We start from the raw sequence: 23813 nt of genomic DNA on the forward strand, positions 1-23813 counted from the left end.
TTCTCAATATGCCCTGACTTGCGCGAAAATTGCTTAAAATTTGATTTTTTTTTTCATTTATTATTTTTATTAAACAGAATTTTTTATTTCCCTGAACCTTAAATTGAACATGTAAAATTGATTAGATATTTAGGGGAGTGAATCAATAGCAAAATGACATGAAAATAGTTCAGAGATAAGAGATAATCACAATCTTGTCAACTAAGGTGGTCTTTCTACACTTAGGGAGGGCAATTACCTTCCTGAAGTCTGTACGAGTACAAAAGAAATTGGAATCACAAAAGAAGGAAAATGCTATAAATCAAATCTTTGACAGAAAAATTGCTATACATGTTATTGCACTGGGCAATGAAATTTCTACTGCCTTTCTACATATCCAATTAATTTTTCCTAGGCAGCTTCTTGTGATTTCTTACATATGGATCAGTTTCTTAGATGAAGGGGGGGGACTAGTAACTAGTAGTTTGAATGTAGAATGTTTGAGTTTTCACAGCAATTACTTCTTATAAAGCAACGGTCAAGGAAAATTGATTGAGTTTTGGAAATCAAAGACCGAACGCTACAAAATTGGCAAAAGTGGCAATTCGAAGTTTGTCGGTGCCTAAAAACAGCGTTGAGTCAGAAAGATCGTTTTCTAAGTATAAAAAGGTATTAAGTGATGAAAGACGAAGGATAAATGAGAATAATCTGACAATGTACAATACTTTGTACCAAAATTCTGTTCATTTAAATAAAAATATTAACATTGCTTGAAATTCAAAGAAATACTTTTGTTGTGTATTTTTAAGCTTTCTTTATTATTTGCGCAATTTCTGTCTGTTGCATCATTTATATCATAAAAATTTTTTTTTGAATTAGTGTAATTTTCAAACTTTCCCGTGATTTTTCCGCGAATTTGGGGGGTTTTTTCCCACGACAAACTTGCAGCCCTAATCCTTGCAGCCAAACTTGAGCGCTTGTCTAAGTACATCAAAATTTAGGAGAATAATCTGACAATGTACAATACTTTGTACCAAAATTCTGTTCATTTAAATAAAAATATTAACATTGCTTGAAATTCAAAGAAATACGTTTGTTGTGTATTTTTAAGCTTTCTTTATTATTTGCGCAATTTCTGTCTGTTGCATCATTTATATCATAAATTTTTTTTTTTGAATTAGTGTAATTTTCAAACTTTCCCGTGATTTTTCCGCGAATATGGGGGGTTTTTTCCCACGACAAACTTGCAGCCCTAATCATAACACCTATGCGCACTTAATACAAAACATTTAAATTAAGATTTTAATGGAGAATTCATAAAATTTTAAAAAAATTTTTTGCCTTGGATAAGAAAGAACCTTGGGACACAAAATATATTTTAATCAACATTACAATTCAACAAATATAAAAATGTTTATATGCTTGAATAAAAAAGTTACGTAATAAAAGCATTAATGGATGTTGAAATAGTTTCAGCTAATTTGGAAGGACAAAAAGCAAAGTTTGAAGTAGAAAATTCTAACTTGCCTTTTCAGATACTATTTCTTTCCAACCATTGTTTTTCATTGCTTCAATATCTTTGAAAGTAGAAGTTATGTCATCAACTTGAAGCAATACTAAATCCCAAAATCCAGCAAGATCTGAGGCAGTTGTATAGAAAGGCACACCGGGAATTTCTTCCTAATGAAGATGAAAAAAAATTCGAATTTTCTTAAAAGACACAAATAAAAAAAAAAAATAGAGAAATATATGATTGTGTTACTTATAGAACTAATTTTAGTACATAACAGCATAATATATTGGTCACGAAAAAGAGTTTGTTACATGTTGTCAGGATCTGGCTGAATTGAGCGCTTGTCTAAGTACATCAAAATTTAGGACTATCAAATTTAGTACATTTTCAAATATGGAATTTTGTTTTAATATTTATATTAAGATATTATATTTTCTATATTAGCATAGTATGTGTTTACAGGAAGTATAAAATTATTTTCGAAACTAACAGTATATCTTTTTTGAGAGTGATTATCTTAAGCAGTTCTGCTTTTTTTACCCCCATTTGATTGCAAAGCTAATGAAATTTTTACTGTCAAGTATATAATAATGTGAAAGTATAAAATAAAAATAGTTCAGCTACAAAAAATTGAACATTCAGACAAGAGTACATTTTGATTATGATTTAGTCTTTCTGTTCTAATGTAATCAACCAAGTCATTAAGAAAAAAATTAATCTCATCAATTTAGCTTCTCAAAAACTAATTCAGTAAGTATAGTTCAGCTGATTGCATGACAGTTTTCCTCTGATCGTGATATTTGCTATACATGTGACTGAACACTTTATTCTCCAACCTTTACATATTTCACTTCAACTTCCTTAGGAGTATAAATTTCCTATCAAATATAAATATTTAGAGATTATTAAGTGATAAGTTTAAGAGCCAAATTTTAAATTTGAACTAGAGCTTTAATAGGATTTTTAAAAAAAATTAAATGCAAAAATACAATTAACTGCAAAATAATCCTCATTTAAAATATAAATAAGGTAGCGCTTCGTGCTAACGTGTCACAAGTCTGGGATTATATCCTTGGGCCGGGCAAGGTTAACTCATCTCATTAATAAGTCGCTAAATTAATACCAAGCATGTTTGGGGACTTGGGGTTCCATGTTTGCCTGACCATCCAACCCCAACATCTGCTCCTGCACTATAGAACCCAAAGAACCAAAGTCCCAATAGAACCCAAAGTCAAGAAAACTGGGATGGACACAGTAGGCCTAACTCTCCATGGGCTGCTACACCATAGAATTTAGTTTAAAATATAAAGACCAAGTCTCAAATAAATAAAAAATTCTCATGCTTACTATATTCTTCCAACAAAGTCCTCTAAACTGTTCAAACTTTTGCGTCATGAGTAAATTGGCTTTTCCACAAGCAGCACGAATCTTCCCAGATGCTTCCTCTGGGATGCTTGGATTGTTCTTTAGTTCTACCTCCAATTTCTTAACTTCCAACTCAATTTTCTCCTTTTCGATGTCAATTAGGTTTAAAAACTTGTAGCCTTCTCTCTCTGAATCATTAGATTGAGCAATTTTTCTTTTATCACTACTATCAAAAGACTTGATAGGGGGAGGAGTCATGGATTTTACTCTATCACCTATGCAATAAAAATTACAACAAATCACAAACTAGAGAGATAATTCCGAAGTAAATTTAAGATTTAGCTCTGCAACAACATGGATTGCACAGCTACATGCAATCCATGCAGCTGTGTAATCCATAACTGTTAAAGATAATAATAAACTGTTAAAGATAAAAATTTAAAAAAATTGCTTAATTATAAAACATGTTATAAATTATAAAAACATTCTAAACCAAGAAGTTATTCCCTTTGCAAAAGATAAGATGAGAATATTGCCAGAGACTTGATATTAGAACTTCTACTTGGAAATTACTAAATTGTGCATTTTAAATATGTGAAGTAATCAAGGCATAAAATATTCAGGGATCTACAAAATTTAAACATTTCTAGGAACCGGAATGGAATGGAAAATAGAATAAATGCCAATAGCTTTTACAAAATTACAAAAGAATTACTTTTAATTTAATTTTTCAAAAATATGGTATTTACAATACAAATTTAATGCGCACAGAATAATGTAATTATGTGCTTGAAAAAAATTTAAATATTCCTTATAGTTTTTGATGGAAAATACAAAATGTAACCAGCCAGCTAGTTATCTCAGTAACACCACTGTAGAGGTCAATAAGAAAAGTTTTAAACACAACAATTAGAGTTCCAGGGCCCAAGATGACCCTCCATCCCTGAGATAAATAATTTTAATTATTTCATTTTTTAAATAAATTATTTTTTTTATTTGCTTTATGTAGTATGTAATTTACATTAACTTAATTCATTTTGTAGAAAAAAGTTAATTTTATTACAAATTGTTGCTAGATAGTTAGCAATAATATTTCAATTAAAAATAAAAAAAAATAAAAACTACATATATCTAAAAAATTTTAAACATTTTTAGTTTTATTTATTTGCTTACTTCAAAATCTTATGGGTCTTGATTTATCACTATTTCAAACAGTTAACCTTTCCAATTTTTCTTTGTTTTAGCGCCATCTATAATGCAAAATGCATTAACCTACTTCTAAAATAGGGTTAATTTTTTAAGGAGAACCCATATCTGCAATAAAAAAATAGGAGTTTATAATTAAGATAAAAGCCCCAGGGGTGGGAGTGAAAGATAGAGTTTGGTATTGCTGGATAGCTCTTAAAAAATATTGATTTCGTATTAGTTTCACTTTTCGATATGATATATATTTCTTGAGATATTGAACAACTTTCAAACTTTTTTTCTCACCTAGTATATTATCTACAAGGGTATTATTAGCAACGTATTTTTTTCTGATGTCTACTAATTACTAGAGCCAAAGTTGGGAAAGAGATAAATAAAATATCATGTATAAAAATATTATATGGGAATTTATTAACTGTTGTTGACTTACATTCAATTGATTACAATAAATATAAAATGCTTAAATGAAGGCTGGCAATAAAAAAAAATACTTTCACTAAAATAATATATAAATAATAAATATATTCTTACATTCATCATGCCCAACTCCATTAATGATGGGCGAGAAATTTTCTTTTTGTGAAAATACCTGCTTCTCAGAAGTTTGGCGTGATGTATTCAATGGCTTTAACACAGGTTTTTCTTTTTCAGTCTTATTATTAGGAATGTTTCCTTGTTGAAGTTGTTTACGGAAATCTTTATTTAAATGCCTAAAAACAGGGGGACTAACAGAACCTGAAATGCAATAACATTTAGTCAATGTAAGATTAAAATTTCTTGGAAACTATGCTCTTTACGATGACAAACAAAACTAAATTATACAATAAAACAAATCAATGCTTCTTATAGCATTGAAGAAACAAAGAGATCCTTTAAGATCAAAATTTTATTAACTCATTCAAAAAATCATTTATCATTTTTCATTATACATCCAGTATTCAATATTACTGGATGTCTCAAAAAATTTAAATGTTAAAAGCTATTACGCATACAGTAAAGTTTAAACTTAAAAATAAAAAAAGTTTATAACATTAATCCAAAATTAATGTTAAAGCATTTTTTTTTCAAAACATAAAATACAATACATTTAAAATTGAAAGGAAAGTGTTTTATAAATTTTTATAAAAAATTTATATCATTCAAATAATATTAAATAAAATTCAAACAACAAAATTTCCCACACTATCAGAAGTTCTAGTTATTAGAATAAAATTACAAGGACAGCCAGTTTTATCAAAAGAATTGAAAGTTTTGTATTGGTATTAAAATAGTTGGCAAAATTTGAACTAGAATGAGACTGTACACATTGAAACTATACATATAGTCTATCTAAGCTAAGAACTCCTCCCGCCATAAAGTCTCAGGCCGTCTGGTGCTATGAAAACAAGAATGGCGCATCTTAGAGAGCGTAGCTTCACTCTAGGACTAACACAACAGACCAAAGAAAGAGATTCCCTCTCTCCCGGGGACCCAACCCGAAACTACTCCAAAACATTGACCCTGCACCCCTACTTGAAATAGTCATACCTCATTACCATAATCACCGCCACAGGTGTAGACGAATGCCTCGAGCTCTTATTTTAGACAAACTATAGTTCACCCCAGTTAAATGCAACGACTAAAAAAAATAAACTATTACAATTTAACACATTTTTCAGCACTGTTGGTTTAGGATTTTAAAAAATTATGCCTCATAAGATAAAATATCAACAAAAAAATTTTTTTTAATAGCATGCACACAATTAATTTGCCTTAGAAGATGCCAGAAATGTTGCCATTTAACGTTACCCAGTGGGCACCTGTGAACCTTAATCACTGAGGCGAGCAACATTACCCACACCACACTACCACAGATACCCATTCAAAGGGTGAGTCTCATCACAAAACCAACAGAGGACAGTACAGAATGAAACATATGCCCTGAGGGGGATTTGAACTCGCAACCATTGGGTTCTCAGTCAGGCAGACAAACTGCTTGGCCACCTGGCCGGATTAAATAACCATATGCAAGAAAACATATTAGTGCATAAAGAAAGTGTATATTTAATTCAATAAAGACCCAATTTAATTGAAAATTTTAGTTTTAGCTGTGCATAAGAAACAAAACAAATTTAACTAAATAAATATATACAAGTAAATCTCTTTATTTAATATAAAAACTCCTTGAAACAGTAAACACATTTTATTTTATTTTAAAAGAATCAGAAGAGTAGAAAGAACTTTCAAAATAATCAATTTTGATTTCTTCTATACTTTTGAAAAGAGTACACAATCAAAGGTAAAATTTAAAAGCAATTAAAATTTTTTGCATCAAATCTGGGTATAGAATCACTATATAAACAAGTCAGCAACAAAGAAAACCTATATCAAACTGAATCAATTTTTAAGCATACATGTCCTTTCATTGAGTTTAATTCTGTAACCTGTGGGAGATTTCTAAAATTAAATTCCGTGCTAACCTGCGAATTCGACACGATCTTTCCTTGACTTTTTGCAATTCTGTAATCAAATCATTTACCTTGCATTTGGCGTGCATAAACATCCTTGTTTTTTGATTTCACACTCTGTGGGGAATTTCTAAAAAATTAAATTCTATGCTTAACTTGTTAACTGGGTATGAGGAAATATTTCAATATACACAAACTACTACTGAAATGGAAATGACATTTTTTGTAATGTAAATCACTTGAGAAAAAAAAGCAATAACACAGAAAGTAGGACATAGAGGATGATTTTTTTTCCTCAAATTAAATTGACGCAATTATTTTTGATTATTTGCTTGATGCAGGTTTGCAGCAAAAAATAAAATTTTTTTTGAAAGTTTCAACTTTTTCTTTTAAAAAAAGTCATTTGTTTTAATTTACTTACTAATTTAATTATCTGCCCTCCTATGAATTTAGACTATAAGCAAATTTATTATTTTGGGCATTCTTAACTGAAGTTATATTAACACGTTGAGCACTGTGACAGCCATCGGAGGCTGACACTGGACTTTCCATTTAGTCCGCATCAACAACCGGTGGCTGACACTGAAATTACATTTAGTCTGCATCAACCACCGGTGGCTGACACTGAAATTACATTTAGGCCGCGAAAAACAGCTGGCTAACAGCGTATAACATGATATAGAACTATAAAATCACTCTTTTATGGAATTGCAGAAAATTTATTCAAAATTTACTTAATTATTGTGATTCTTGGTTTAATAAATTCAATTTAGTAGATTTTTATCTACCACTATTTTTAAGCAATTTGTAGTCTTATATAATTCACCACTTTTGTCAGATATGTCATGATAAACCTTCTAAAAAAATAGCAAAATTCGTCTAATATTTGCAAATTTAGTGTGCAGTTATTTACCGTGGCCAGATGGGCATGACATGTAAAATTAGTGTGGCGCTCAACCTGTTAACCCTGTAGGTACTATTTTGGGAAATGTTGGCAAACGTTATAGATGACAGATATTTCAGACTTCATAGAGGGCCCAAAAAGAAATCAGGAAATTTTTATCAATTATATACACATTTCAGATTTTTTTTATAAAAAGGCAAACTTTATAAAAAAATACAATTTGCTCCACTAAGAGCAATAAAAACATTTTTTATTGTAAATGAATCATAAAATTACTATTTTTATCAGAATTACTCTGTTTAAAACAGAGTTTTAATAGCTTCCTATATTTTATAAATACTGAAAAACCCATAAAAAATTTAAAGCAATATGTAGAAAATTTTCATAGAACTGTTGCATTAATAAAAAAATAACCGGTATCAATTAGATATTATTCTCTCATACCAACAAATAATTAAAATTTGTAACTGAATTCAAGATTTCTATGTCAAACAATTTTAAATTAGGGTTTCAATAATCTAGAAATGAAAACAGTGAATATCCAAACCCAACATTCTTGTACAGTTACAAAAAGAATTTTAGTGGATGATTCTTCAAATCATCATCTAAAAATTATATGATAGGAATACTATAGTGTTGATTGGATTAGATTATTTTTAAAATGGAATGAAAGAGATGAACCATGAATTGGAAAACTGGAAAAGTCCACCCTACAAAATTTATTACTGCATTTGTTTAAAGTAAAATAATATGTGAATGACCTCTTGAATTCATCACCATAAAAATTTGATAAATAATTTTTAGCAGAGTTTCTCTTTCCAAAAAAGATTTAAACAATAAAACTTGTGGGCAAGGCTATATGCCCAAATTAAGTATTTATTTAAACCATCTCTAAGTTGGTCAATCAAAATATATCAAATAAGTAAGGACCAAGAAATGAAATCAAATAAGAACCAACAAACCAAGTCAAATCAAAATAAATAAGAACCAACAAACCAAGTCCGCAAAATAAATAAGGATCAACTCATTTTTAAATCATCAAACTAAAAAGATTCAACTAGTTCCATCAAACTGCTTTTCTGAAACTTCAGGCAAAAATTTCAAAAACGTCTTTCATAAGTCTCAGTTAATATGAGAAAATACATGAACAAGTTTAAAAAACAACACAGCTTTTTTTTCAGAATTAAATAGTAAATCCAAAAACTTAAAAAATGATTTTAAAAAAATTTTAAGACAACGAAAGAAACGAACAATAAAAAATGCAACAATACTAATTATTATTAAATAATTTTCTATAGTACAAAGTTTAGGGCAATTTTGTGAAAGTTGGCCAAACAACTTTATTTTTTGAACAATTTGGAGCTAAGAAAGCTAAAATTGGAACAGGTTTGTAACAATTTAGTAAAAAGCACATTTTAAATAAAGATGGAACAGTGACGGTGAATCGGAACCTTGATATAATTTTGGTTAATATAATTTACGCCATTTGTACAGTTTTGGAAAATGTACAAAAATCAATTGGAAGGAACTTAATTAAGCAATACACAATTGAACATGCATCAGCACTCAAACTATGTTTGAGTCATTAATTCAACATGGCTTGAAAAACTTTCTTAAAACTAATTATTTTTAAACAATTTGGAACTCTTATGATTTGAAAGAGGGTTTAAGCAACTAATAAAGTATGTTTAGATATAGCGTAACAGCTGCGAAAAATTAGAATGCTATTTAAATTTTGCATAAAATAACTTACACCTTAAATACATTTTTTAGATATTGCATAGAAACTAAATAGTTCCAGAAAACCAATAGAACAAACAATGCCTGAAAATAAATACACATGTACTATATTAGAAAAAGCTGATTGATCATAACACACATAAATGAAAAAGTTGAATACCTGTATGACTTTTTCCATTAAGAACTGGAGTAATACTGTTATCACCATTATTCACAACAGAGTCCTTAGTTTTGTTACTATTTTTGAGACTAATGTTAACTTCTTCACCTACAGTCCTCCCGTACAAACTCTCAATCCGCTGTTGTACTAGGGACTTAGTACCACCATTACCAACTTCTTTTGCAAGTAACAAACTATCATTACCAACTCCATTGGATGTGGGCTTTTTAGATGGAGAGGTAACTTCTGTCCTTTCAGCAATAGAAGAATGTCCATTGCTTAACGATAACTCTGTAATATATTTCTTACTAGATTTTAGAGGAATTTGTAACTGTTTGCTAACAGTAACATGTCTTGATTCGGTGTAAATACTTTGCATGGTTCCGTTGCAATCGGACTGACTGCGAGAATATTTACAGTTCGAGTGATGATCGAAAGAGTCTTTACGATTCATGTCTGCTAGCATGCTAGGCTCTAGGCTAGATTTTCTAAAAGAGTTACGAGCTGGACTATTTTCTCTACTACGGCAAAAACGGCTGTAACTGGTATACCCGTTGATGGCACAGCTGATGCTCACATATGAAGGTAGCTTGATTTCAGCAATACTGCACTCCTTTTTCTCATCAGGTTTAAAACCATTCGTCAATGGTTTATCCTCAGAAGATCTGCAAAAAAGAACAAAAGATAAAATATCAAAAAACGATAATAAAATGAAACACTGCTTACAATATATGATTACTTTTATATGAAATGTTTATATAAATTAATTAAATTCAGATTATACTGAAGACTATTCATTCGTGTCTAAAAACATATATTTTCAGCAAATGTGAATAGATAATCATCAGTATAAATGACTAATTGGGTGGATGAAGGTTTTAAATAATATTTTTATAAAATTGAGTAATGGTCCTTTTGAATGAGAAAATAAAGATTATGCCTTTATTTCTTGACACCAAGCTTCCAATTGGTAAATTTATAAATAATCAGCAATTTTTTTTGATTAATTGTTTGATGCATGCAGCATTTTAATATATTGCCAAAACAGAAGGTTTCAAAGGTTGTTCTTTATTCTTGCAATTGGAACCTTAAACTTTCAAAAAGTATCACTTGGTACCTTCATTCACTGACATATTTGAAGACTTAATAAAATTAAAAAATTAGCACTGCACAGTAAAACAAAATGAAAATAAGATAATTCCTAAGGAAATCTCAATTTTTTTCCCCTTCAAAAATCTGATTAAGTAGAACCTTATCTTCAAAATCAATTTCAGGGTTCATTATAAAAAATTAGAAAAAAATTGTAAATGATATTACTAATATTGTTTAACTAACATTGTTTCTATTATAATTTAGCATTGGATGCATTCTCACTTTCAATTCACTTTCACATTCACTTTCAATCATCAATTTCAGGGTTCATTATAAAATAATAGAAAAGAGTTGTAAATGATATTACTAATATTGTTAAACTAACATTGTTTCAATTGTAATTTAGCATTGGATGCATCCGCACTTAATATATTTGAAAAATTCCCTAGTTTTAGTATATCTAACACTTCCATAATATAGCGTTAGGAATGAAAATTAATAATTACACTAACTTTTCTTGAAATAAAAGGCTGTTTTGATTTTTTTAAACTTCTTTACTCAATATAAAAGATCATATAAAAAAGGAGATTTTACAATATTTTCATTAAAAAAAATTAGTATTTAATTACAATATTTAACAGCTTAACTGGTCAAAATGATACAAAAATTTAATGGGTCGTTAATTTTCAATGGTGAGCTCTTTCTACACCACATGACAAAAATAATATTTCAAAATTTTATAAAAATCTTAAAATAATTTTCTTTGAAATAAATAAAAAACCATGACAAATCACTGTCCAATCAATTCATCATCTTCAAAATAATAAATAAAAAGCAAAAACAAATCATTGATCAGACAAAATAATACTAACTTTTTGTCTTGTTGATACTAACCATATTTCAATGCATGTAACTAAACTATTTTATATACAATTTATGTTGCACATAAATAAAATGTCATTAAAATTGTAGCTAGTTTTCATATGTGAATATGGCTAATTAGCCTTCATGAACAATAAAATAAACACAATTGTAAATGGCATTGCAATAACGATTTTCGAATTGTTCATTATTTTTAATTACCATTATTATGTCTGATTATTTATCATTTTGAATACAATAAGCATAGATTTTTTTAATTTTAAAAATATATGTATACATATTTTTTTTTTCTAATGAACTTTATTAAACGAAATCCACAAGTGAAAAAAAAAATTTATGGAATCTGCCATATTATCTGGATTTCAATGTACCAATGGTATATTAATAAATAATGGTATACCAACTTAATGGTACACCTAGTAAATTAGAGCTTTTGCAAAGTTGTGAGGTTACCAGAATGCTTTTAAGACTCCAAAGATTGCAAGCTTTAAAATTTATGGCACATTTTAGTAAAAATCTAAGAATATCTACCTAATGCTAAGCTAATTTGTTCGACATAGAGTTAAAAGAAATAAAAAATAAACACAATTTTAATTTGTAGTCTATGACTTGAATGATTAGCTGCATTATCTAGGGTTAATAGGAAAAAAAATGCAGTTCAGAACCTTTGTTCTGAAGAAGGCCCATCAGCGTGCAGATCACCATTTCTTGCCACTTCAGGGATGGACGGCGTGATACCATTACTAAGTAAAGTACATTCTGAAGCAGTGAGATCTTTTGCCATAAAGTGGTCACTGGAATCAAAATCTAAAGAACAAGCACCTATAGATTCTACAGAAGCCATTTTTTGGTAAACCTTAAGTCTTTGCTGGTCATGAAAAGATTTGTTAGGCAAGCTTAGAGTTTTAGGCGGTTGGGCTCGCTTCAAAGCACAGCTGGAAATAAAATGTTAGTCATATAAGCAAGTTATTTGTTAGAGTTAATGAAAACAAATCAAATGTTATTTAAGAAGAGGAATGAATAAAAGCATGTATATAAGCTATTTATTAATATGCAATTAATTCAGATACAGGAAGTCACTATCATACACATAAGTACTTCTTAAAATTTTTATTAATCCTTCAAAACAAAATCAAAGGTAGTAATTAACATTTTAAAAGTTCATTCCCTTTAAACAAAAATGTACTAAAAAATGTCTCCAAACTATTATAAAATCACCAATTCTAAGCCAGACTAAGTAACTGGGATAAAAAAAAAATTATTTAAATGTATAAAGCTTGATTTTAATGTAAAGCTTTACTAATAACTTGGAAAAGGTCACACTTTTAACAGGTAGATGTGACTCAAGAAAATAAGGGTCTAGTGACTTAGTCATAATAATCATAACATCCATTTAGTCATAATAATCTGTCATGGATATAAGTAAGTGGTATTTAGAAAGATTAAAATTTTATAATTACTGATTTTCAGGAAAAAAATTTATGTTGAATTAATTATGTAAAGAATAAGTGTTGGATAAAATAATCTCAGCTTTATTTTACAACCAGGAAGTGTGATTTTTGAGAACTAAAACTCACGTCATGTGACTCATCGCATGTATCCTTTCAAAGTCTAAATATTAATTGAATATAAATGTTATGTTTTATGTTTTACTACTCTTCGTTTTTCAGATTCATATATCTTCAACTGAGGGAGAAGTCTTATCCTTTCTTACTGCTTGTAAAAATGTTTTATCAAAATGAATCATTAAATTTCTATATTGTTTAAAAAAATGCTTCTTTAATGATGCTAGTTTAACTCATTCACAAATTAATAAATACATCAAAGTACTTATTTTCAGCTATTGATCAAACTCATCGCCTTTAAAAGATCTACTACCTTTTTCCTATCAATAAGCAGTTTATGTTTAACTCTAAATAACTAATTATTTGAAGACTAAATTTGAAGACAGCCTACTAATTATTTGAAGACAGCCTTTCTGTCCCACTCAATTTTGATTCATTAATATAAAAAAAATAAAGCAATAATTGTAACCATCTTTTGGAACCGAGCACAAAATAAAGCGAAACTCATAATTAATCTTCCATTTTTACAATTTAACAAGACATAAAACTAAAAATGAATATGTTAGTACATCAAACCGATTATTTTCTATCTAAACCAGATCCTTAATAAATTTAAACCATTTTGCTACTAAAATTAAATGAAAAACAAACGTCACTTCAGTTTTAACTATGACTAACCCTGTCCATCATAATGATTTAATTCAATAATTTATACTGAAAACTCTAATTGGAAATTACAATCAATTATTGAGCATATAAAAAAAAACATAACAGTACCTTTCAGGTGGACAATTGCCTTTTTTAAGGCAGGAGCAACAATCCTTATGAGAATGTACAGTGAGATAATTAATGATTTTTACATGCAACATTTCAATGTGTATGTCCATTCTCTCTCAAGGTACGCAAGAAAGTGAACCGCCCAAAGGAAAGTGCAATGAAATTGTGTGGGGTTTAAACCCTCAAGGTTAGATCAAAGTAACAGATGTCAGGCCCACACAAAATAATGCTCTTCAAATACCAATTGAGATCAAGGTCATATTTACTTCTAATCAATTTATGTTAAATAATCTAATCTAAAAGCATGATATTTATCTTGATGCATTTTAAAAGTTTAAAAAATAATAGTAAATTTTAAAAACATTATTAATCTTATATTCATAATTAATGAATAGGTCCATTTGAAATGTGTAGTAACAAATATATGGTAACAAATAGATGGTGGTAGTTCTCAACAAAATATTTCATGCTATAGAGTGAAATAGTGCATAAATTATCAATTGTTTATATTTGTGAATTTTAATACCATAGATACTATACTACAAACATTAGACAATTGATACTAAATATTTAATTTAGAAAAAAAATGAAGAAACGAATGAATAGAACTAAATATACTTATCTTCCAATAATTCTTTAAAAATTTGATTTGAAAATTTTAAATAACAAAATGGAAGGTTATTGTCAAGCATACTGATGGAAGAATAAAAAAAGGTAAGTTATACATTTTTAGAATAATTGTATTTCTTAAAATGAACTGTTTAGGACTAAATAGCTTTTTCAATGTAAGAATGCCTAAAGTTAATATTCAAAAATCTTGCTTTCTCAAGAAAACTGCTATCTTGATAAGCTTTACCAATTAACAGAAAATTATGTTTAAAAATAAATATTTAAAAATTAATATAAAGATATATTTATGCTTAAATAAACTCCACATCGATCAAATTTTTTAACTTCTAGTTAAGAATGATAAATATATGTAATAGATTCAATTATCTACACCAGAATAAATATTCATTACTGTATGTTTTTTAGATAAGGGGAAGAAATAAATAAATTAGCAAAACCAGGAAGAAAAAAAGACTGCAGGTAACCGATTAATTATCAACAAAAAAAGGAGAAATTGAATTTTGCAGTCTGCAAAATCTATGTATTAAAATGTATTCTAAATGTATCTATGTATTCTAAATTAAAGAATAAGATTACCACAGTTTTGAAAGGGTGCAAAGACTACATTGATCATAAGGTTTAAATTCCATTTTAGAATGATAAATGAACATAAATTATCCAATTTAAAGAATTCTTGAATTGAAAGAAAGAAGAATTGAAGAACGTTTTTAATCATTGGACAATATTATTGGACAATAAAGCTCAGAACTGAGCTGTGGAAAGAGTCATTGTCATGGAGTAGCAAAATTTCCTGTCAGCATGACAGTAGGAAGCTTTGTAAACTTCACAAATCTGCCAGTGAATGTATGCAGCAGGCAGGTCTTTTTGCACACTAAAAATGCTTTACAGACCGTACCTGATATGCAGCAGGTGATTTGTTAAACTTGAACATTTTAAAGACACAGAACTGACCGTACACATTATCTACACAACTGTACAGTTGTTCCCAAAGGAATGCCAGAGCATGACGCAAACACTCGTTGAAGGCACGCGTAACCTATTAATGTGCACCACAAAATGACCCTTACTTAAAAAAACAACCATCGTATGTTCTTGAACTAATTAACCAAAACTAGCATCTGCATCATTTCATTGCTCATTTCTTCACATTATTAATCTTTTTTTCTTCGTATCTAATATAGTAATACTTTCATTCTTGATATTTCTTGAGAAGTACTAGAATGACATCCATCATCAAAAGTTAAAGACATTAGTTTAAAAAAATTTAAACTTTGAAAGAATGAAACTAAAAAATTTAATCTAAAATATATTATGGCAAGGCAAGAGACGTATCAAAGGAAATTTTTATTCTTGGGACCTCTATTACTAGGCAATTGAAATACACATTTACCTGAGAATTTATTTTTAAACACTTTTTATGGAATGCTCTTTTTTTAACCCACTTTCAGCCGAAGGTGCACTGTTTCAATAAATATTCTTTTGTTAATAGTGTGATAAATGTTTCTCCAATTATAATATTCAGCTATTTTTCAGGGTTTGGATGACAGCTATAAAATATTAGTAATTCAATTGGTAAAAACACTTTCTCTTAAAATATTTTCAAACTATTCTAGTTGAAACAATTATTGACTGATTCTACATTTCGAAAATGAATAACTATTCTACTTGAGATTAATCTTACTTTTTTTTTTCTTGATGGATTAAGGTTCCAAGTTCCGTACACAAAATAAAACAAATGTAATGAAAAACTACTATTTAAATGAATGTTTTATTCCTGATTTGGTCTGCCTATGCTCCATTTTATTTCTTAATAATAATTATATTTCTTTTAACATATTTTTCATGCACAAAACTTTGTGTCTTATTGAAAGTAATTAAAGTATGTTTAAAAGAAAATACCATATTCTATAAAATTTCTATGCTTGGTCTAAAATGGGCTGATAAAACCATCCAGAACAGGACATATAAATAAAACCAATTCAATACAACACACATTTATGACTCAAATTTAACAAAATTTACATTCTCAGATTTTAAAAAAAAAATGCTTACCTGTCTTCTAAAACAGATGAAAGACTTGAATTAGAGCTTCTACTATTAGGTATTCGCAAGAGATAACTTATGTCAGCAGAATGCCTCAATGACCTCTAAAAAATTATTTTTAAATATATATAATTCTGAACTATCATCAACTAATTTATTATTTTCAATATTAAATATTTCTTAATTCAATTCTTTCATATGCATACAAACCATGAAATTTAGATGAAAGGTTACAAGAATACTTGATAAAATTAGATAAGTTTTAAGAAAATATATATTAGAACAAAATCCTACATGTTTTAATAACAATTTTTATGATGGCGGCCTTAAAACTATGTTCGAGAAAACTCTGCCGGTGTTCTGGATTAAAGTCATGGCATAATACCCAGAGATTGCCACCACAGCACTTATATCCCTATTGTCATTTCCGACAACATATCTGTGTGAAGAGGGGTTTTCTGCAGTAGCAGCAACCAAAACAAAGCAACGGAATAAACTGAACCTAAGCAACACACTTCACTTGTCTCTGATTACCCCCCATATGGAACAGTCTAATTGCAAAGAAACAAGCTCAGGGTTCTCATTGAGTTAACGTTCCAGTAAGTTAAAATGCTAAATCACTTTATATTTATTTTTTGGTGTAACTGTATTTTGTTTTGAAGGCTTGTTTAAATACAATCAAATTAAACTTAATAAATCAAAATAATCTAAAACATAAACAATCAACGCCCCCCCCCCTAAGCGGGCAGTGGTAAAATTATCAATCGTTGACAGGTCCGCAGTGATAAAAAGGTTGGGAAACACTGCTATAAAGCACATAGTAAATCATATTATAAGTGCTTTATAAAAATTATTACAGAAGCATATATATATGATTCTGTAATTATTTTTAATTACTTAGTATAAAATATAGCAAACCATTATATAAACCATATATATACAAGGAGTGCACAAAATGCATTACTAACATAAATTTAGTGTTTAACTACACTGAATTTTATATATTTTGGTAAAAGATTTTAAATGCATGGCCAACAAGAGTTTCAAGTCAAGAAAATAGTAGGTATAGCTGACAAGTACAAACATGATTCAGTAATTACTTTTAATAACAGAGAGCAAAATATAGCAAACCATTACATAAAAACCATGCATATTTGAAGTGCAAACCAGCAATTCACACCTCTTACACTTAAATTGAAATTAAAATGAAATGATAACTACAACTCTGCTAAATTTTTCAAAACTGATTGTGTTCTCATTTTTATGAAGCAAAGGAATCTTTTGGATACAAATATTATCCTAGAGTTTAAGGCAGAAACTTTTTCTTTCTCCTTTTCTTCCAATAATTCATCAATAATTTTTCCATTGTGTATCAAGGGGAGTAAATTGATACATTTTAATTTTCTCGATACGTAGCTAGACGCAGTTGTAAAACTAATGCACGGGAAATAAGCTACACCCTAATCATTAAACCTTTTAGTTATAACATAAATAGTTATTTCAGGGAATTTCCAACCATTAATCAATGTAAATAAGTGTTACTGAATAAAAGGAGCATTTCAAGGTCATTAACATAAAAGTAGTACCATTTTCAAAATTCGTGTAAATTTACTAATTTAAGGTGCAAAAGAAAAATTAAAGAAAACATTTTTCAACAGAATTACGCTTAAAATAAATTAAATTCAAAGATTTATTTAAAAATGGGTGTAACTGTAAAACCATACATATTTTTACTTAGATGAAATTAAAAACCTGCTATAACTTATATTCTACAAGTAAACAAAGTGTGCAAAACTTCAAACGATCTTTTAATTCAAAAATACTGTACATCTACTGCCTAAATATTGTTTGTAATTTGTTAAAATAGTCTTTTTCATAGAATTTTTTTTTTTTTTACTGCATTAAAAAATTAAACTATCATCAATCAATATAAAAACTAAATTTATAGTGACCCCCGAATATAATTTTTTCTTATTTTTAAACTCTTTTCCCAAAAGAATGTGCACTTCACAGACACTACTATGTATAAATATTCAAATACTATTATTCAATTTATTGAAGAAGTACAATTTGCAATACAATAGAGTCTTAATTATACAACAACCAATCATCACACACTCCATTCAATGCAAGTTAAAAGCCTCAAGACTGATACACATCAGCATTATTAATACAGCTGTTACACATATGCTATTTCCTTTTTGAACTTGGTACCATGAAACATTCAATTCAATTTAATTTAATCCAATTACTGCAATGATGATTATTCCAACACTCGAATGCAAAAAAAATTATTTAGCAGAATACAAAAATTTATTAAAGATTTTTTTTTATGGGAAATTGTATCGTTATGTATAACAAACGCAAGTAAATTGATTTGCTATTGAACGCTATTCGAAAAATTGATAGACAATAGAAATTGATAAATGTGCAAGTCTAAAAAAAAATTTTTAATTATAAAAAATAAAATTCAAAATTGCAGATTTTATGCAAAGAACAATATAATAATAAACATAAAAAAATATAATAACATTAAAAAAATTATTTACCAGATTTTCTTGTTTACTTTGGTTGCAAAAATGAAATGTAGGTGAAGCTCTATCATTTTCAATCTGAAAAAATATAATTGTACACATTAATTTAAAAATTTTAAACAAATTTATAAATAAGTACTATTCAATATGTGTGTTTGACATTTTTATATTTCTATGTTGAATTAACATTACAAAAATCAATATTATAATAATACACTAGGAAGCCAATGTATTAATATATTGGCCAAGTTTCACCTTTTTTTTTTTAGTTGTTTATGATTCCTTTGATAGACAAATTGAAATGTAGAACCATACAACCAAAATTTAATTTCGTATTTTTTCAAAAGTCTTTTAATACTCAAATTTTAACCATGTACTAAGTGTACAACTAACAAAATTATTAAAAATATGTTATAAAAAAGATATTAAATTATTCTTAATCGGAATAAAACGTTTCCAGATCCTGACTTTCAGAAAAATACATGTTACTGTTTTAAAGTAACAGAAGCATCAACTTAAAAAAAATTATATATATTAATAATAGTAAATAGATAAATAAATAACTATTTGTTTAAAATAAAATATAACTTTTTCATTTGAATATGCAATTTATTTTTGATTCTAATATTATTATGGCCAATATTCCTGCATTTTGTAGAGGGAAAACACAATTATTCGCACTTTCTCACATTTTGTAAATCTTCATCACATTAAAAAAAATAATTTAAAAAAATCGCGAAATCAGTAGCAGTAACTATTGAAAAAAAGATCAACAGCGAAATCATGCAAGTAGAACTCTTTGAAAAGGGGTTACTAAATGCGTGCTCTCATTTCGAGATTAATTTGTAATAATAAACAATATCATATAAAAAAAATTGGATTTTAAAAACTATGTGTATAATAGTAATAACTACATAAAAAAAATAGAGCAAAAATTTCCGAGAAAAGAAAACCAAAATTTTCACTTCCCAAAGGAAAAATCGTTCTGCAAGAACTAGATTACGTTCTGCAACAATGTCGCCGTGTAGGTTCCTCAGCAGACAAGGGATTAATATTGATTAAAACAAGATGTTGATGCTACTATGCTTAAATTAGTGTTTTTTCATTATTATTTTTATTTATTCCTTTTTACAATCATTATAGGAACAAAAGTTTTGATTTAATAACAAAACTGTGTGCAACAAGGCAAATTTAATAATTATTTATTTTCACAATTATAATTCCCTGCAGAATATAAAAATATATATATATAAATATATATTCTTTATCCTTTAAAAAATAACGTTTAATAGTTAGAAATACAATATCAATAAAAAAATATAAATAGATATGAAAAATTTTATTAATGCAGACGCTACAAATATCAAAGTACTTGCTAATTTTAATAAAATGCAAGATAAAAAGACTAAAATTGGTAAGTGTATAATAAAAAATATCTTTATACTCATTAGCGTAAAAAGTATCAAATATATTTCAATAGAAAAGAATTAAACATGCTTTCAAACATGATATAAAAAATTTGACATTTTAAAAATTATAAATTCATACCAAATACAATCGTGGAAATCATGCTAAAATTTTTAAATTATAAACCACCTCTAACATAATATATTCAATAGAGAAAAAAAATATATCACATCAATTAAATCTCATGCAGAATTTAAAACAAGCAGGGGTCAAAAAACTCACATAAGGGAAAATTCAGAAATTTATTAAATAAGATATATTCAAATCAAGTCACCAAACTGTTACACTCATCTTTTGGAACTCGATGAACTGACTATTTACACACTGACTATTCACACACTAGGCTACATCATGCAAAATTATGCATACTCATGCATTTTCCACACTACTACCTGGCTAAAACTAGAAAAAGCACCACTTGTAGTTGTATAGTCTGATTTTAAGCAGGATTCACTTTTAAAAGTGCAGGTCCTGGAATCCAAAGAAAACATGGAAGGAGAATTGCGGCACTTCCTGCGCTTTGAGAAATTCTTCAACATATGTTTAAGATTTTCAAGCCTTCTACGAGGAGAAAGTCTAAAGAAAATTGAGCTTTCAGATTTGTTGTGAGCACCTTGTTGGCTCTTGCAGTCAAAATTAACAGAGGTTTTACTAACACTGTTTGAATTTAAATTGCACTTCGGAGACAAACTCGAACTGTCTTTGCGCTTGTTGCTCAAAGCGCAGTTGCAGATATCATTACTATTGTCATAAAGGTCTTTGAGAGATGTAAAATGCTGGACTTTACTTTTTACAGCTAGTTCAACTGAGTGGTCACTGCTGTCACTTACGGAAGACACGTCATCACTGTCATGAGATGCAAATTCAATGACAATCCACGGGTTTCTACCATCCGATGAACTTCTGTGGAACCTAGGTTTCAGTTTTCGGAAAAAACTAGAAAGACTGGAACTTCTAGTCTTTTTCGATGGATAACAGGAATTATTGCTGGTCGTGACAGGTAATGTTGAGTACTTCTCGATCTCAATTTTTTTGGGTGTGCAAGGCGTGCTAATAGATGGAATTCTGCCAATTGCAGATTTTTCAATCGATGAACGGGTATCAAAGGACTTTTGGGAACCGGAAATTGATGCATTTGTCACAGCCTGAAAGTAACTCACAGACCGGAAGTGACTAAAAGATTCACTTATTTGTAAGTTAGTGAATGAAGCACTGTGTGGCTTGTTTCTTAGATCTGGTCGAAAATTCATGATAAAAGATACTATATATATATTAAATTAAGTCACTTTCTTGAAGTTAAAAGAATCTAAGTCATTATTAAGGTTCCTGAAACAAAAATTATTGATGAATATCAATATTTGAAACATTTATCAACATGGTAATCAAATTCTGAATTTCAAATAGCTTGGACGCCAATTTAAAAAGTTTAAAATGCAAAGTTACATTTTAAATATATTAAATTAAAAAAATTACTAATATACACAGTTACTAAATTTCAGCAAAATTAGTAGCAAAAAATAAGTTAAAAGGTACCTTTATATTTATATGTAATATTAGAACTTTTTTTTTTCTCAAATTAGAGTAAAACTTAATTTTATTGAATTAAATACCAAATAAAGTTTGAAATTAATAACTTTACCTGCTGTTTGAAATTAAAAAAAAGTTTAATATGCTTTATTTTTAGATTAATAAAATTTAAAAAAAAAATTTATTTGACAAAATTTAAGTTTAACAAAACTTTATAAATAACTTTTAACTCCATGCCAACAATATGCATGTGAAGTAAATCAAATGTATAAATAATCAATTTTATCACGCAGTCATACTATTATATTAGAAAAAGATAATTATTTAAATATGCAGTGACAATGACCATGTTCTTCTCTAATAATTTATTTCTCTGTCAAGAAACAATATTTTCAGCAATGGTCAAAAACTTTGATAGTGGTACATAGATTGTTGTAAAATAAATAAATAAATAAATTATAATTTTAATTATAAATTAGTTTAACTCAGCTACACATTTTAGTATCTAACTGATAATAAAATAGCATATCTAACAATTAAAACTTTTTCTGGTAAAAACATCTAGGGAAGATTTCTGTTTTGATACCTGTGCTAAAAATAAACCAAAAAAATTCATAACTCATAGCTAAGACAGTTCAAACCACATTAACATAATAAAATAAAAAAACTGCATGTTTATAAGCTGTTTGGCAACTTTACAGTAATTGGCTCGAACACGTACTGATACAGAAATATCCGCGATATGCATAGCTGAAGAATATTTCCATAGAAACAATTGTTCCATTTACATATATCATAACAATGAAAATGCTCATATTTTATACAGAATTGTAATAACAAATTTCATAAAGTAATCATTCTTCAAAATTAAAATATGGCTTTCTTTACAATTTTTTCCAAAATTTGAAAAAAAAATTTTACAGGCATAAAAAAAATTTTTTTTTTAAATTTACTTGATATGAAAAACAATCCTGAAGTTATTTTGTTGAAAATATAAACAAAACTTCTCACACAGATCAAGACAATTTCAGACAACTGAATATAAATGTAACTCTAACTTTAATGAAATAAAAGCTCTGTAGCTTTGACTTTCATTAATTACTGAATTGTGATAAAAAAAATATACTGAAACTAAGCTAAATTTCATTTTTATGTTATTCTTTAACTTAACTTAGGAGTAGAATAAGTTACACTAATCAAACATATAAATTAATCAAAAGCCAATTTTACAAGCCAATTTTACATTGTCAAAAATATAACAAAATATAAATTTCGAAAAAAGCCATTTTTGACCAAATTTGAAACAAACCAAAAATTAAAAAAGTAAACAAAGTGAGCCATTCATTAGCACATTTCACTGCAATTCAATTCTAAGCAAAAGAAAAAAAAACAATTTACAAATACTTAGAATTAACTTATCACACCAATCATACCATACAAAAAAAAAAAACTAATTTATGTCATTTTAAAAGTTTGAAATTAGTTTTCAAATAATAAAATTTTAAATGAAGAACACAAAACAGTCTCAAATTACTGAGATTGAACAACTTAAAGAATATTCAAATCTTTGAGATGGTACATCAAGCCTGGACTTCCTAAAGTTAACACAAGATGTTTTAAAAACAGTAAATACTTTAGTAAACTGTAAAAGAACTGTATTTCAAAAATACACTATAAATATAATGAATATATTATCAAAAAAAATTCTATTGTCTAGCATTTATTGATTTATCTTGTGCCAGTATAAATTATGAATCTTTGCAACATTATATAAATCATATTCAAATAGAAATAAGTGATTGACTCATAATAATATTTAGACCGATATGCAGTTGAATCAACTAGATAAATTTATCTTCAGACAAGTAATAAAATTCTGATTCTTAATATTTACGTGTTACTCTGTTACATATTGTACATACTTCCATTGTATGGTATTGTATATTAAAGAATTACGTTTACATTTAAATCATACGTTAAGA

The 23813-nt window shown here is 27.9% G+C and overlaps 1 protein-coding gene across 1 annotated transcript in view; it reads right to left on the bottom strand.

Annotated features, from left to right (window-relative positions):
* LOC107447953 (uncharacterized) overlaps positions 1–21569 on the bottom strand; it is a 28744-nt gene extending 7175 nt beyond the window's left edge. The window contains exons 1-8 of the mRNA XM_043044280.2: positions 20697–21569; positions 18853–18915; positions 16313–16407; positions 11954–12223; positions 9315–9979; positions 4595–4798; positions 2840–3132; positions 1507–1659 (exon numbers count right to left, since the gene is read on the bottom strand). Of these exons, the coding sequence (XP_042900214.1) occupies positions 1507–1659; positions 2840–3132; positions 4595–4798; positions 9315–9979; positions 11954–12223; positions 16313–16407; positions 18853–18915; positions 20697–21554 (2601 nt within the window). The 5' untranslated portion in view covers positions 21555–21569. The remainder of the gene's footprint in view (positions 1–1506; positions 1660–2839; positions 3133–4594; positions 4799–9314; positions 9980–11953; positions 12224–16312; positions 16408–18852; positions 18916–20696) is intronic.
* Positions 21570–23813: the final 2244 nt, after the last annotated feature.

The sequence above is a fragment of the Parasteatoda tepidariorum genome, chromosome 10, assembly GCF_043381705.1.
Source record: "Parasteatoda tepidariorum isolate YZ-2023 chromosome 10, CAS_Ptep_4.0, whole genome shotgun sequence".
NCBI lineage: Eukaryota > Metazoa > Arthropoda > Arachnida > Araneae > Theridiidae > Parasteatoda > Parasteatoda tepidariorum.